The following is a 16,262-nucleotide window of genomic DNA, read 5'->3' as shown; positions in this document are numbered from 1 at the left end:
CTAACAAAATGAAGCCTTCAGGGAATGACAGGTAAGGGTGTAGCAGGAAAGGTGGGCACAAGGAAGGGTGAGGATAAAGAGGGGTGGCCCTATCTTATCTCACGTTCTCCTGATATTCCTCCAAGTCTTCTTTTCCTCTGAATTGCATTTACTTTGCATTCACAGCAGAACCATTAACAATTTTATTGCAATTATTTTTTAAGTTTGAAGCAATCAGATGTAGCTTTGACTAACATGCTGCAAAAGAATTCCACTCATGTCCCTGCAGTGTATAGGGATTTCCTTTGGAAAGGCTGACTTGAACAGACTAACCACATTTTCTTTCTGGAGCACAGAACAAGAAATGGGATGTAATGGAACAGCCACACTAACATACACCTCAGACTGTTGATATTCTTTATACAGGGTAGCAAGGAAACCAGTTTGCCATTGAAAATACTGATGAACAATACAGGAAGATCTATATTGCTCTTTTTAAGAACTATATAGGGTGCTTACAATCAGCTACAAAACAGAACAGTGAAATGTTATGCGTGTAGTGTAATGCCTCAGTCATGACAGAATGGTGATAGAATTCTCCAAACTTTCACTAACAAAACATTTACCACAGAAATAACTCTGAAAGTTTTCACAGAACTGCTAAAAATAATTATTTCTATTGTTTACATGGGAGCTACTTTTTACTGTATTAATAGTGAAATATATCTGTAGATTCCCAAGAACTCTCTCTTTCTGACTGCCCACAGAGCCTAGCTGAACATTTTGCACGTTTATGCTTCCAGAGGAGCACGCTGACCTGTTCTCCCCGTGCAGCTGGACTTGCTCTGCAAGTCGCCGCTCTCCACAATGACATCCACACCATACTGCCTCCCCGGGATGAGCCCCACGTCGTGGACCAGGTACTCCGTCGTGTCCTTCTCCAGGGTGGCGTTGAGCACCAGGGCCGAGCGGTTCCAGAGCAGCAGGCGGTACCTCTGCCAGTCTCCCGCAGGGGGCAGCCAGCTCACTCGCAGAGACCTCAGCCAGCCACCACCACCGGCCTTCAGCTCCGACACCTTCTGGGGAACTGAAATGCAGAAATTGAGAGAGCAATTCCGAAGCGGGGTATTTCTGGTAAGATGTAACTGCACACTGGCAAAACCCGTCTTGCAGCACGGCTATTGCAGAAGCACTTGGATCAGTTAGAGCAATGTGAGGTATCTCGTTAAAAAGGTTGGCAACCTTTTTAAAAATGAGGGTTATGTTTCCCTTTTCCAGTCAGTGGGAACTTCACTGGACTGCCACGACTTCCTAAATACGATGGAGAGTGGCTTAGCAACTTCATCTGCCAGTTCCCTCAGGACCCACTGATGCATCTCATCAGGTCCCATGGACTTGTGCTCCTTCAGGTTCTTTAGATGGTCTCAAACCTGATCTTCTCCTACAGTGGATGATTCTTCATTCTCCCAGTCCCTGCCTGACCAACTGCAAGGTCCTGCATGTGAGTCGGGGCAATCCCAAGCACAAACACAGGCTGGGCAGGGAATGGCTTGAGAGCAGCCCCGAAGAGAAAGACTTGGGGGTGATGGTCGATGAGAAGCTCAACATGAGCAAAATTACTTAAAAATCTGCTAACAATTTGACTACATGCAGACTGCCATAATGTAACTCATTTTATATACTGTGCTGAGTTGAATTCAAGATAATGAAGTTGGTCAGCAGCGAAGTAGCATGGAACAGTTTTGTAACAGACTCGCCCAACTATAAGGTCTAAAACACATTATTGTTTCCTGCTCCCAAGCTACACTGTAGCTGCTTTTGGTTGCCAGATTGAATGTTGCCAGAGAGTCAGGAAGGGGTATTCCAGGAACAATGTTGTGCTCTTTATTTTGCCTGGAATCCAAATAATTTTGTCTCCTACAATGATTTTCTACAAGGCCAGTATAGGCAAAAATAGCATTGGTTACAAAGTTCTTACTGAAGGAGAAGACTTACATGTCCTGCCAGTTGCCATCCGATCAGTAAACAGCTCACCACTGATTGTGCGGGCAGTAACCTGATAAAGACGTCCTGGAGTCAGCTTGTCAAAGTGAGTTTCTGTGACTGGTGGCTGTAGAGTTTTGACTTCTTTAACTGATTCAAGATGAGACAGAGTGATATTATAGAAATTGAGGTTTCCTGAAGGTCTTCTCCACTTAACTTTCAAAGCATCTATGCTGTCATCATTAGTCACCGTCAAATCTAAGACTTCAGCTGGGGCTAAAAAATAAAAATAAGAGAATAAAATACTTCGACCATAGAACATATAAGACCTGCTGCCTCCAAACTGCAAGAGTTAAGTTTTGCTTTTAAATGGTTATATGAGATGAAGTATGAATGAATGTGCCTGAACAGTGAAAGGGCAAAGCCTGGTCACAGTGAAACTGAACCCAGCCCTGTTTAAGACATTCTGCTGCTCAGAGTGACACCTCTTACGATGACCTCTCTCGTTTCACTGAACAGAAAATCTGTTAGCCATGTCTGCACTCACACTAGTCATTTTGACTATAAAATAGACCAGGCACATGCTGCTAAGAACAGAGGTGCCTGTGTAAATTTCGGTAGGATAAATACTACAGCATCACTGGAGCTATGCCCGATTCACATCAGTGTATATGAGATTGGAATCAAACTCCTTTATTCAAATTCTCCACTGAAAGAAAAACATAGCCACCTCCAATATCTTAATTTCTCAGGCTTAGGACACATGATGTACTGAAATGGAGGACCATGCTGCAAACTAGATGGAGTGCTTTTATGTCCTGAGAAAACTTGTGAGATTTAAAATTTTTGCACCCCACAACAGGAAGAAATAAAAAATTCTGAAGAAATAAAATTAAACAAGAGTATAATCCCTAGAATAGCCAGTGCTAGGCGATAACAGCACTCATCTGTGTGCCCTAGGCATCATAATATTGTTCACTTAATATTAAATTATGTTTACATGGTCAGATTTCTGTAGGAGAAACTGCACCTTATGTTTGTCAGGAATTAAGGAAAACAAAGGTATGACCTTGTTTTTCCTTATGTGAGTGTTTTAACCACTGGGCTCCAGTAGGATGTCATCTTTCTCTCTATGACCACAGAACTGTATTCTGAAAAACCTTCCTGAAGAAAAAGCTTCATTTCTAAACCTCTGGTTCTGTGAATCAATATTTCTTTGGGGGAAAACAAAACCAACCAAACAACAAACAAAAAACTATCACATTATTAAAGTTCTTAACCCGCTCTCCATTTTTTTCACTTCCTTTTCAGAAGGTCAGCGATTCTGCAATCCAGAGGAAAAAAGACATCAAAAGTATTTTTTTTTCAAAACTCACAAGCTCTACACCTCCCATGCAGCTAAGTAAGAATCATGGAGTTAAGCTGTCTTCAATACTATGAAACAACCAGACTACACACTGCTCCAGTTCACTGAAGAAGTCAGATGAACCTTTTTCACAGATATGAGGTGAAACCTGTGCACTTGGGCTCAGACTGTTAACATCTAACTTTGCATGTTTAACAGAGCTCCCTACATTAAGCGGTGCAGCTAATTTAGCTGCAGACACTCTAAAAGCTAATTTAGCTACTAGCTTTGCTGTAATGGCAACTTAGGGAACTAAATAAGCTAATGGTGTTGCTAACTCCCTCGATAGCCTTTGGAGAGAAACACCTGCCAAGGGTAATTCAGTCACTCAAGTCTGGGAATATACATTTGGAACACGAACCATTTATTATTCTGAAATATGTCCTGCAATATTATTAGATTACAGCCTTAGCTTCTTATTCTGTTGCAATGAATTCTGAACTCATACCTGTCCTGACAGTTTGAAAACTGCTGCTCTCCAATCCTGCAGCCTGGGTTATGATAGAGAGGTTGTACAGGTGGCCCGCTGTAAGGCCTGAAAAAGTATAGGAGGTCAGAGGATCTTCTTGGTGAATCTCATGAACTGGGACATGATTATCCAGTAACACCAGCCTGTAGCGATCCACGTGCCCAGAACCAGGAGACCATGAGGCATGGATAGTGTCTGTCTTGACACTGACCTGAATATTTTTCACAGGGGATGGCACTGTTGGAATAAAAAACATGCTTAAGGCCTAATGGTTATCTCCACAATTTCAGTACTTTTGAACAGATTTACTTTTGCAACATGTTGAGTTTCTTTAGGGTTAGTGAAAACACAGCCTCAAATTTATGTTTAAACACGTCATAAGAACATGCCTCCATTCTTAGCAAAGAACTCTTTCTGTTAGTCAGAGATTCATAGTTTGTTTATTTCTATGTATAATCAATAGATACTTATATATATCTTGTCAGGTAGAAGAATGGTACATACTTGTTAATTTCAAAATGCAGAACTGCAAAATACTGTAAGTGGTTTTATTTAGATGAACTACTGTAAAAGAAGTCTTACCAGTAGATCCACTTATGTGAAGTTCCGGGGTACTTTTATTTCCAGCAACTGCACTGAGAACAATGTTGTATTTATTCCCAGGGATGAGATTGGAAAAAGTGTTTTCCATTTTTGAAGTTCTTCCTGGTATGGAGACTTCTTGTATCCTTCTATTATCGTGGTCAAATAATACTAGGTTATACAAGTCTACCTTTCCTGAGGAAGGATCCCATTGAACCTGTAAGCTTGTGAGGGTAGTTTTTTCCTTATTAATTTCAAAACGAGGTGGTGGTAAGGGATCTGTAGTTAAAAACAAACAAACAAACCCCATAAACTAGTATTTCTTGCATTGGGATGTCTGAAGTTTTACACAGGAGAACAAAAAACCTTTCAAAACTCTCCCTTTATCATCATCACGCTGCCAGTGCTTTTCAAAGAGGCTTTTTCTTTAAATTTATAAACACATCACTGAAACCTGTCTACAAGAGTCCTGCAAAATTCAGAAATGTTACTTGTATATATGTGTACACACTCACACACACACACACGCATGTAGAAAAACACTTCCAGGTGTGGATGTATATAACAAGCTTGGAAATATGCTGATAGTAAAACTGTAACAACTTTAATAAAAAGCAGCTAACACAAAAATCCAGCAAATTAGACACAATGCTGCAGTGTAATGGAGCTTTGTAGATACAATGGTACCAAGTGGCTTTTACTTCCTAGCACTCATGCTAAACACTTTATCACTAATGGGCATAAGCACTTATAAAATTTTAAGAGCAACAATCCTTTGGTTTTGGTATAACTTCAAACACTTCAGACAGATTCTCATAGAATATGCTTCTGCTCTGCTGTAGTATTGTTCTTATAAATTTAAAAAAACCCAAACAGTACATTGGATAAGCTTTCAGGAACTATTTTTAATTGGGACTATTTATCTGAGAAACTCTCAGCGTTCATTATGTTGTTTATTAAGGATTTCTCAAGTAAAATCACCTGTAAAATATGATAACTCTAAAGGGATGGCCAAAACAAAAGACTGGTTGCTTGTATTCACCAGGTGTATTTAATCGCTCACAAGACTTCATGCAAATCAAAAGAAATGTATTACATGTTGATGTACTAAGGTATTGACACTTATGTCTCCCAATAAGGTTAAACAATTGCATGTTAAAAAGCTTTCGTAAAACAACCCAAAGCAGCAAGATCAAGCATTTACAAGTTGGGGAGTTAAAGAATAAATGTTTCCCAACAATTTAACAACTACATTTGGCTTCCACATGAGTACACTCCATGCTACTCTTGCCTAGCATAAGATGGGGAGCCAGTGGTGCATCCAGGCTACGAATTGAGGTTTCCATATCAACAGTGCCTTAAACACAGAAGGATAAGACCATTTTTCCAATGCAGTCATTGCTGCCTGGTTCTCCAAACAAGGCAGATGAAAGTGTGTGAGATCGCATAATTAAAAACCTCACCCCAAAGGCCGAAAGGACCAAGTTAAACCTACCCCCCCCCCCAAATACAGCAGTAGGAGTTTCATGGGGCTACTGGTCTTTAAGTTGCGTCTTCTTCAAAGCCTGGATGGTGCAGAGGGTTTAACTGATTCTTAAAAAGCTCTGCTGAGAACAGAGTGGTGCCAGGTTTTGGTGGTATGCTCTGTCAATCAAATATATTAGGAATTTCAAGGGAATATCTCCCTCCTTGGAGATATTCAAAAGCTGTCTGGACATGGTCCTGGGCAACCAGCTGTAGGTGGACCTGCTTGGGTTGGACCAGATGATCTCCAGAGGATCCTCCCAACCTCAATCAGTGTGTGACTCTGTAACTATGTGAAAAACACTGTGTCTCTTTGAACCCAGGTCCCTGCTTCAGTTCAGATTACTGCTTTGGACCACAGAGAAGCTAGTGCTCCTCAGAAAGAAAGAGATGCAAGTTAAATTAACAAAATCAATCAATAAAAATAACTATCTTATTTTCTTGACCTCTTTCTTTAAGGCTAAACTAACTCTGCTTAAAAGAGAAAAACAAAACAAAACAAAAAACCCAAAAACCAACCGAAACCTCAAATCAAAGACCAAGCATATCAAACTTCAGGCCAAATAGTTAAAACTTCACCTAGTTACAGCAATTGAGACAGGAGGTTTTAATGAAAAGTGTCAGGAAATCTTAACAATAGGCTTGACTACCAGCTCCACCTATAATATACACTAAGCCACTAAAGACTATTATGCTGGCAAAAGTGAATAGTCAGAGTATAAACTTGTTCCTTGAAGGCAATTGTTCTAATCAGAAAGGTCAAACTTTGGGAGTCAAAGAAATTCCAGCACTATATATGGTCAGATGCACAGACAGCTGAAAAAGTTTAAACTTGACTGATATCAAGAGAACAGTCATGATAGCTGTCAAGATGTTTAACTCTCTCTCTGACAGTTAGGACAAGCTTGACTGCTTGCTAGTCCTGCAAAAGTAATTAACATTGTAATTCGCATTATTTGACAAACTCTACAAAAGAAGACACCTCCTCCATTTTTAGAAGGGTTTACGGTGTCCTGGGCAATCTGTCTTCTAAGGTACTTTAGCAAAGAAAAGAGTTGCGTGCCTAGAAGGTGAAGTTCAGAAATTCAGACTTTATCTAATCTATCTGGTCCAGAAAACAAAACACTCAGTGCTTTGTACATCCGCTAGAACAAAGGAACAATGAGATTGGGAAGTGCCTGGGCTGAAAGGGCCCTGGATGGAAACAAACACTTAAAAAGCCATTTTCATTGTTATACAAGTCTCTGCTGGCAATGATACAACTCTGATATGTCACAGAAGTAACGGATTTTCACAAGGATATTTTTATACCATTTGATACTATATGAATTAAGGCCTCCTAGTCTACAAAGGAGTCTTCCAGAAGACTTTATGTTGTTTGAATTATATTGCACTGCCATTTTCACTTTTGTGTGCGTAGCTGCTATAGATACATTTCACATAAATGATAGATATGGTTATGTCCAATCCCAATGACATGAGTCCCAAATACAGCCTGTAAGCACAGAAACACCTCTGCCTTATGCAGGAGAAAAAAAAAAATAACTGAGAGATATGAGCCCAGGACTGAGTAACGGGGAATTCCTGACTTCCAGTCTCAGCCATCTTCCTACTAAATCATCCATTTTTTTCGTAGTTTTCTCTTTTCATAAACCAGCAACCTATTTTACAAGGACTTTTCTGAAGATTAAATAAAGAGGGTTGAGTTCATTGTTCTCATGAAGTACAAATGTTCGTTTCTTTGGGATGATATACAACCTAGAAAATCTTTAGAATGGGTTACATGGTTATTTATATTCTTCTTGTACTCTGCCTTTTGAGACAATAACAATTACATGATTATGGATTATAGGATTATACAGCCTATAGTCACAGCCATGTCACAGTAGTTTTTCCTACAGATGGCTAATAAATCAGATTTGTCCCAAATAATTTGAAATTTACAGGACTGAACAGATGGCCACGCCATGCTTCTGGCATTTACAGAGCTACATATTACATTTGAAAAAAACTCTACCAGACTGTGTCTTAGAAGGTAGATGTTTTAACTTAACCTCTTTTCATTCAAATATTTAGCATTTTTCTGACAAAAAATTATTTACCTGTTAGTTCTCTCACTACAGGTAGCTTCGATTAGGCAGTAACAAAATATATCACCGCAATATTTTTGTAGAAAACAATGCTGAAACTGGCATTTATAGGCCTATTTTAGAAGATATATTTGAATTGAGAATTTTATCTCAAATCAAGAAAGCTCTCAGTCACAGAAATGGTTTTACTGACAACAATAAAGATAACATGAAAGGACCAACAGGTGCATCTGTTGTCCCAACTTTACAATGTCAAGCACGCTGACTAGCTGCATGTTTTTATGTGCTGGTTTATGCATAAATATTCAAAACCACAACAAATGGTAAATATTCATCAGGAATAAACAAACGGACTTGTGCCTACTGACATCTGTAATCTCAAGTTTGCCGTGGAAAATTTATCTGCAGCTCAGAGCTGATAAATGGTGTTATCAGCTGTTTCTTCATTTCCTATCCTACCAAAATAGCACAACTGCCAACATCGTCTATGTTTGCACGCCTGTGCCTACCTGGCTTACATAGTGCATATGTGATTGTATTTTCCGTCATTTTGCAGGACCTATTTCATTTCTGCTCTAGAGTATTAAAAACTTGGCATTTTAAGTTGATAACCCATAGATCAAAATTTCTTGAGTAAAGAGACATAACAGAGTCCATCTTAGTGGACTAGCCTGGACTACTGTACTAGTATTCCATACATTATTAGATTTCAGATCTATGTATCCACAAGGGAAACAGAAGCTGTTTCTCTACTCGAAGATTCATAAAAGGTCTGGTGTTACTTGAGAGTTTATGCAGAGCTGCGTATTTACTCTATTGAAATATCAAACTTGCAAACAACATAGACAACTCATTGTCATAACTGTGATTTTATTGTGAAATTAAATACTCAAAAATCTGAATTAAGTTAAGGATTGGGTCCTCCCTGAGCCTTCACATTACGACTGCAACTACAGTACACATTATTCATCGCTTTCACCTTAAATCCTTAATCAGAACAGATCACACTCAAAATATGACAAAATATTTTGGATTTTATGGGCTTAGCTACTCTAGCACTTTGTATAAGAAACATGATGAAAAGTGAATTCATAACAGGAACAAGTACATGAAAATTTTAACAGGATTGAATGTAAGCAAAAAGTTAAAGGTTCTGAACTAGGTATACAAACGAATCAGCTACTTTTTCCATGTACATTTATTGTATCCAGACGATAAATATGTTCAAAACCTCATTTTGCAAAAGTAAACACATGGGATTGGATTCCTGTCACCTAACTTCAATCACCTAAATTCCAGGTGCCTGGTTTAACCTCGGCTCTTTTTATAGTCCATGGAGAAGGCTGGGCACCTCTAAAGGACAGCTTACCCCATATTTCTTAGACAAAGAGCTCAGGAAGGGAACCTCAATGAGTACCAAGGTCAGACATCTTATTTTTAGACGGTTCATGATAGCTCAGTTCCGCTAACATTCAAATCAGTGGGAATTTTGTTTACAATATGGCTGAAAAAATTGCTCATACTTCCATATTCACAGGATAGTTTCCAGGAACAAATTCCTATGGACATTCATGTTCAGTAGATCACAAAACAAAACTACTGACATCAAGTTACAAAGGAACAGGTGAAAATGAGCTTCTAGAACACTGGTTTAAAATACTGCCCCTAGAGGAAACATACAGAGGAATAATCCTCGCCCATTCTCCCTTGAAATTCATAGTACTGACAGTACAACATGGGCTGTTGACAGACAAAAAGAACCATATATATTCTTTAGAACAAAATAAATTTACAAACTTCAGAGCTAATTGTGTATTTTACATATGATCAAGCAATGCAGCAGGTGTAATTGCATCAGGGGAAGCTAGGAACCACAGAGCAATCCCACTAGCTGTCTTTGCAAGAAACCTCTGTGGTTCCTCTATTCTTATTTCATGCTTTCGACTGCTCCCTAATATCCAAAATCCAAACATCAACTTCACATCAACTCTAGTCCACTAATCTCCAGTATTTCAACTTAAGCTTCAGTCAGTCTTTTCACTCTGACACCAGCTACATAATGTGACTATAATCAGCAGTTGCTTCCAGCAACTTTTATCATCTTACAGTCTTGTAAAATCTGTTTACTGATTAAAAAAGTAATAAACGGGATGTACAAGTTACTGTCTAAATTATTATGCATTAATTAAAATGCGGTCTGAAGTGGTACCTTTTTCTCTAGTTCTACGCAAGTGTTCAGTAATAGATCTCTACTATCCAGCAACGACGGTGATTTATACCTATCATTCTGATAACAGTTGATTTATTCTTTCAATTTTCAAATTACAAGTCATCAATATTAAAAACAGTTTTCATGATGCGTGACACTGATATAAATCACTGTCTGCATATAACCCATTCCTCATTTTTACCAAGTGACATGACTGGTGCTTGCTGTATAGCTATCGCATCAGAAGACTTGTCGCTAGACTTTTTTACCTTGAGTTACCAAAGCAAATTAATGAGGGGTATTTAATGCATCTGTACAGTTAGTGCAGGGAAAAGAGTCTGACAGTAAATGATGTCTCTGATCTGGTAATTGTCAAGTATTTGGCTGCTGTAATCTTCAACACTAATACTGCAAAATACCTCTCCAAAGCAAAGACTTCAGGAGCAAATCAGAGACACATTTAATGATGGACCGCATTTAAGACATCTCTGGTTGGAGGTTTGTGTTACCACCAGTCAGAGGCTGGAAAATATTTCATCATCTTTAACAAAACACTAATACAGGTAGAAAGAGCCCAGTTCTGTCACTGCAGCCTGTGGCTCTACGTCGTGCATTGCTTCACAGCTGAGTTGTTCACATGCACGCACAAACACACACGCAGAAAGACGGCTTTCCTTGGCAGCACTCTGGCAGGCTGCTGAAACATTTTTACAGCCAGTCACGGATGTGACACTCCAAGTGCTCTGCACACAACTGTACCTCGTAACACCTCACTGGCTGTATTCAAGCAAGAAGTTTCAGCTTTTCTTTCTGACTTTCAGGCTCTGGTAAGGCAGAATAAAAGCATAGAAATGGGATGAAACAGTACGCTATCCTTGAACAGGATCTACCTGCCATGAAATAAATTGTATTTTAAGCACAGTAAATAAGCTGTCATCTGAGGAACTACAAAGCCAACTGGGTCTGCATGAGCACAAATGATGGTACAGGCTACTACTTCTTAAAGCATTGTGCTGGATGGCAACTTAAGGGGTTGAGGAGTGGCAGAAACCTTCTCTAGTACTAGACCTAGTCTCTGCACAGCACCTTCTCCGGTCAGGCCTGCTGGATTAACTTTAAGCAGTAGTTAAGCCTGGCAGCGCGGTAAGAGACCTCGAGTGCAGGACAGCAACGCGCAGCAAACACCGCAGATTTACAGTAGCTGTAAATGCATCACCCTCCTCCTCTTACACCCGGCTGAAGCAAGGGGACGGGAAGGAAAAGCCCGGCGTCCCTCCCTGCCCCCGAGCACCTGCCGTGCCCCGCTCCGCCCGTACCTGTCTGCACGGAGATGTTGACAGCCTCCCCGTCGGCGAGCGGCTCGATGCGGAGGTGGTACCAGGTCCCGGCCTCCAGGCCCCGCAGGCTGCAGCCGTAGGAGCCGTTGCCCGCGGGGGCGGGCTGGCAGCCGGCCGCCTCCCCGTCCTCGGAGCGCCCGCTCAGGCTGAAGTTGCAGGCGCGGCCGGCGGCGCCCCAGCGCAGCCGCACGCTCTGCCCGGCGACGCGCCGCTCCGTCAGGTTGGCGCTGCATCCCGCAGCCTCCCCCGGCGCGGCCTGCGGGGAGAACGCAAAAAAACCTCTGAGAGACCCCCCCTGGGCTCACTTCCCAACCCCGCTGTGTGCTGTGTCCTCCGGGCTCGGCTGGGACCTGAGAGGGGCGACCCCCGCACACCCCGCCCCGCTCACCTTGGTCAGGGCCAGCGCCGTCCACAGGGCAAATCCCGCTCCATAGCTCAGCATCGCCGACAGCTTTTAACCCCGATAACCCTCGCGGGGAGGGGGAGAGGGGAAGGGAGGCAGCGGGGATGGGTGGGGGGGTATGAAGCAGCGAAGTGGCCGCGGCGGGGCCCCGGGGGCCCCCCGCTCCCCGCCGGGCTCCGCGCGGCGGCCGCCGAGCCCTCTGCCGGGCCGCCCGCTTGCTGCATGCGCTCGGGGCTGCCCCGGCCGCCTCGCCGCCGCCCTGCCACCGGGCTGGGGTGGGGGGGCTGCCCGCAGCCCGCCCGCCCGCGGCTGAGGAGGAGCGGAGGAGGCGGGGGAGGCGGCCGCCGCTTCCCACGCTGCCATTCTGACCCGGGCTGACTCTGCCGGCGCCCTTCCCGCCGACTTCCGCAATCAAGAGGCGATTTCCTCGCGTCTCGCTGCGGGGGGCGAAGCGCCGCGACCCGGCACTCGCCGCCCCCGCGCCCCCCCGCGCCCGGCACCCGCCGCCGTCCCCCGCGCCCCCCGACCTGCGGGTCCCGGGGTGCCGCCCCTCGCTCCTTGTGGGGCCCGGCTTCCTCCCGGCTCCTCTTCCACCCCACCTCCCTTCCTTCCTCCCCATGCCGGCTCTCCCCTGGGCCTTCTGTCCCCGCTCTCCTCCTGGCTCTCGGGGGCGCCTCGCCCCCTCAGGCGGTGCCATTGTTGGAGGGGGCAGCAGCACTCCCTCCTCACGCCGCCTGCTCCTCGCTTGACACCCATCAGGGCTCGAAGCCCTCTGGCCTCGTGCTTGCCTTGCCTCATGGCTGCCCCAGCTCATGGCCACCTCGCCTCGCGACTGCCTTATCTCATGGCCACCTTCCCTTGACTCACTCACCTCATGGTCGCTTTGAGTTGCGTGCCCCCTTCTCAGGCCTGCCACCTCTCATGGCCACCTCACCTTGCATGCCCCCTTCTCCTCATACCTGCTGCCCCTCACACCTGTCCCCTCTCCTGGCCAACCCTCTTCTTGGCCTCGGCCATCACTAAACCACCATTCCAGCTCTTGCGTCCCAAACATGGATGTTCTTAGGGGTTAGCCGCTGACCACCAAGGCCTCCATCCTCTCCCCGGCCCCGCAGCACCACGTCCAGAGGTGGAGGAGCAGCCCTTCTGTCAGCGGCCAAGTTATCTCAGTTTTTTGGTTTGTTCCGCATGAGCTTGTGTCCTTGAAACAATTCCTTCCCACATCCCCTGAATACCTTCCAAGCTAAAATTACACACACCACGGAAAGCAAGAAACTCTCCCTGTTTTCAGACTGCACCAAACGAGCTGTGCACAACTCTAAATTCGGTTGCAGCGGTGGCACAGCTTTCCATTTCTGCCATGCGTGCCCATTTCCTTCTTCTTTAGGTTTCAGCCTCTTAAAACTCATGTATATGTGTATGCACGGTGTAATAAGGGGGGAGAATCACAGCCAGAAGGGTTTTGGACCTTCAGATACTCAGACAAGCAGCTGTGGGGTAAATTTGACATTCCTTCAATGGGAATGGCACTTTTCTGCATCTTTCTGTACTGTATGATGCATGTGAGATTTTTAAAGGCATAAACTTTTAAAAGCAGCACCTCAAGTAAATTCACCATCTAATTCACTTTTGCCGCATTTTAGGGAGAAAAAGGTGCCCACATTTACAAACGTCAGTCTGCCTTTTAAGGGAGATACTACTGCAGGGTTTTTCTGGGCATCAGCCTGTCAGCATGATATAAATGTCTGAAAAACCTTCTCTCTCATTCTTCCATTCAGAAACCGAAGGTCTGAGCACTCGTGGGTGGTACCTGCACCTGTGGAAAACTTCACCTGTCCAAGTGGAACTATATTTCTGGTCCTAGGGACATGACACTTAAACTGTTGGGCAAGCTTGAGATGATTAATAACTTTATGAACACCACCTTAAGTGATGATAAAATATGTGTTGGTTATTACACCATTCTCAAGCCCGTTGCAGAACAAGATCTCTCTTGGAAGGGATGTTTTATGTACTTCCGACAAAATGAGGGACCCTGCCCCAAAGAGCTACTACAGCCATAAACAAACCACTAATGAAAGACACAAGGTGTGTGTATTAGACCTAAACTGGCACTAAAATGACATAGCTATCTTGTAATCAGTTCATAGCGAGAGATATCTTACAGCATACATTCATCTTTAGATGATTGTTCTTTTGGGATCTAATGGCATAAAGCACACCAGTATTTTTTCCAGCTTATTGGGATGTTTGGGTTACTTCAAACCCCTCTCTGAAAAATGAGAATATTTGGAGTAACTTGCCTTTTCTTGGAAAGTGGAGCTCACATTGTAGGGATTTTTGAAAACATCCATAATCCGGATTTGCAAGGAAGATGTAATTTAGATATGCAGGTGTAAATCAGTTAAGTAGACGTAATATAGGAAGGTAAAAATTAAAAAAAAAATGGTGCAAGCATAAATGTCAGGAAAGAAACTGACACTACCACAAGTGAAATTTAAAGACCTTGGAAATGTCTATCTCTCCAAGCTGCTGTAAGTTAACATGCGGAGAAAAGGAATCTTGCTGCTTCTCAGCTTTGCCCATAATTTAGAAGTTCCTACTTTATTACTCTTATTCTTGCTATTGTAAAATCTTTAATACTACTCTGCTATAGTGGTAGGAAAGTACTGGTTTTTTAAGGGTTTTGAGACTTCTTTTAGTACATTATCCAGCACAAAGCTGCTGTAAGGGTAAGGTCTACCACAGATGTCTGTGTCAGCAATGGAATAAAACAGGAGGGATCCACAGTTTACTGATGGCAACATATTTATATAGAATAGCCAAGATAATATGAGTAATTATTTCCAGACTGAATAAATTGAATAAATGTACTTTTAGCAAATCAGCAGTCACACAGCCTTTAACACTTACTGACCTGCATGGCAAGCCAAGAAACTAATTAAAAAATTCAAAAATAATAAAAAAAGAACTGGAAGTGAGTTTGGGAGTGGCCGGACATGTCTCTAACAGCAGGCTCCAAAGTCCCTTTCAGAGACTTTCCCAAGGCTTCCTGACTTTTTTTTTTTTTTTGACACCAACCCCTCTGTCTCTCTAATCAAGAGGAAATGGGCTTTTCATAGCTTTTGCCATGGTTTGAAAGTGCAAGCTGCAGTTTTAGTTGAAATCCAAGGCTGCTCTAAACCAAACAGTTTGTTCAATTGAAGTGTCACCATTTCCGCCCCCCGCCCCAACCCTCCAAAGTGGGTACACTCACAGCCAAATCAAGGCTTTGCTTCTACAAATAAAAGGACCTAGCCTGCGCAACTGCAGTTCATAGAAGGTATTGTCTTTCTAACAACAATACTGTGGACTTAGTCTGTGTGTTTTAAAAGTATCCTGTTAAACCTGGTTAATCCTTTAAAAGTCCCTGCTAGTTTGACAAAAATATTTTTAATTCCACTCTAAAGACAAGGAAACTGAGAGATGTAGGCCAAAGATTTTAAGTCTGTGTGTCTAAATTGGTGTATCTAGATTGAGATGTGAAGACCTGGCTGGAGGCTGGACAGATATTGTTTTTAATTTTTTTTGCATGGGTATGCTTAGAGTGCTTATCAAAAGGATTCTGGTTTGAAAGCTTTGACCTAAGCAACTTGCTCAGTGCAAATCAAGTGACTCAGGAGTTCAACTGGGGTAGGAATACAGGAGGTGGCAGCTTCAGTTCTAAGGGTGCCATTTCTCTAGCACTGGTGCGATTATTTACTAGGAGTGCTGGAGGCAGTTTTCGTAATACTGTATTATATAGGACATTTCCATTTGGACTAGAATTCAGTGCAGGAGGTGTGCCTATGGACAGAGGGCATGGGGAAATTAGCTCAGCCTGCCTGCACTGAGTAAGAATAATCATATTTTAAAAGAACTGTCTCCATCATCTGTGGAATGGAGTGCAGTGCATCCATCATCATCTCAGTCCCTTCCCCTCATCGGCACTACAACAGCAGTGACAGGATTCATAAACCTCCGAGTTGTTTCTTTGGACCAATATAGTCCTGAGTGACGCTGCTCCTTTCTCCCCATCTCTAGTGATGTTGTTCATACCAGATTGCACAGATTGCTCTGTCCACAGCCCTCCCAAACACAAAACACATTTCTTAGTCTCTTCCACAGTAACAATGACACCCAAAGTAATAACTGAAACAATATGTTTGCCTGCTCCAATATATCAGAGCGCAGTCTGGTCTCCTGGATGAGAAGCCACAGGGAATTTAGGGGGTTTCAGTTCTAAATCACTGTTATTGATGC

General features: G+C 42.9%; 1 protein-coding gene across 4 annotated transcripts in view; it reads right to left on the bottom strand.

Moving 5' to 3' along the window:
* The window catches only part of PTPRB (protein tyrosine phosphatase receptor type B), a 61,860-nt gene that overhangs the window by 34,404 nt on the left and 11,194 nt on the right, over window positions 1-16,262 (bottom strand). For 3 of the 4 annotated variants that reach the window (XM_065627020.1, XM_065627022.1, XM_065627021.1), the window contains exons 4-8: window positions 11,558-11,834; window positions 4,419-4,697; window positions 3,816-4,073; window positions 1,975-2,238; window positions 797-1,066 (exon numbers count right to left, since the gene is read on the bottom strand). In XM_065627020.1, coding sequence (XP_065483092.1) covers window positions 797-1,066; window positions 1,975-2,238; window positions 3,816-4,073; window positions 4,419-4,697; window positions 11,558-11,834 — 1,348 coding nt within the window. Of the gene's footprint in view, window positions 1-796; window positions 1,067-1,974; window positions 2,239-3,815; window positions 4,074-4,418; window positions 4,698-11,557; window positions 11,835-11,966; window positions 12,274-16,262 lie in introns of those variants that run through there. The other variant, XM_065627023.1, reaches the window with a different exon arrangement.

This window comes from Caloenas nicobarica, chromosome 1 (genome assembly GCF_036013445.1).
Source record: "Caloenas nicobarica isolate bCalNic1 chromosome 1, bCalNic1.hap1, whole genome shotgun sequence".
Classification (NCBI taxonomy): Eukaryota; Metazoa; Chordata; class Aves; order Columbiformes; family Columbidae; genus Caloenas; species Caloenas nicobarica.
Note: the sequence above shows the minus strand (reverse complement) of the source record. Positions and strands in the feature narration are given on the sequence as shown.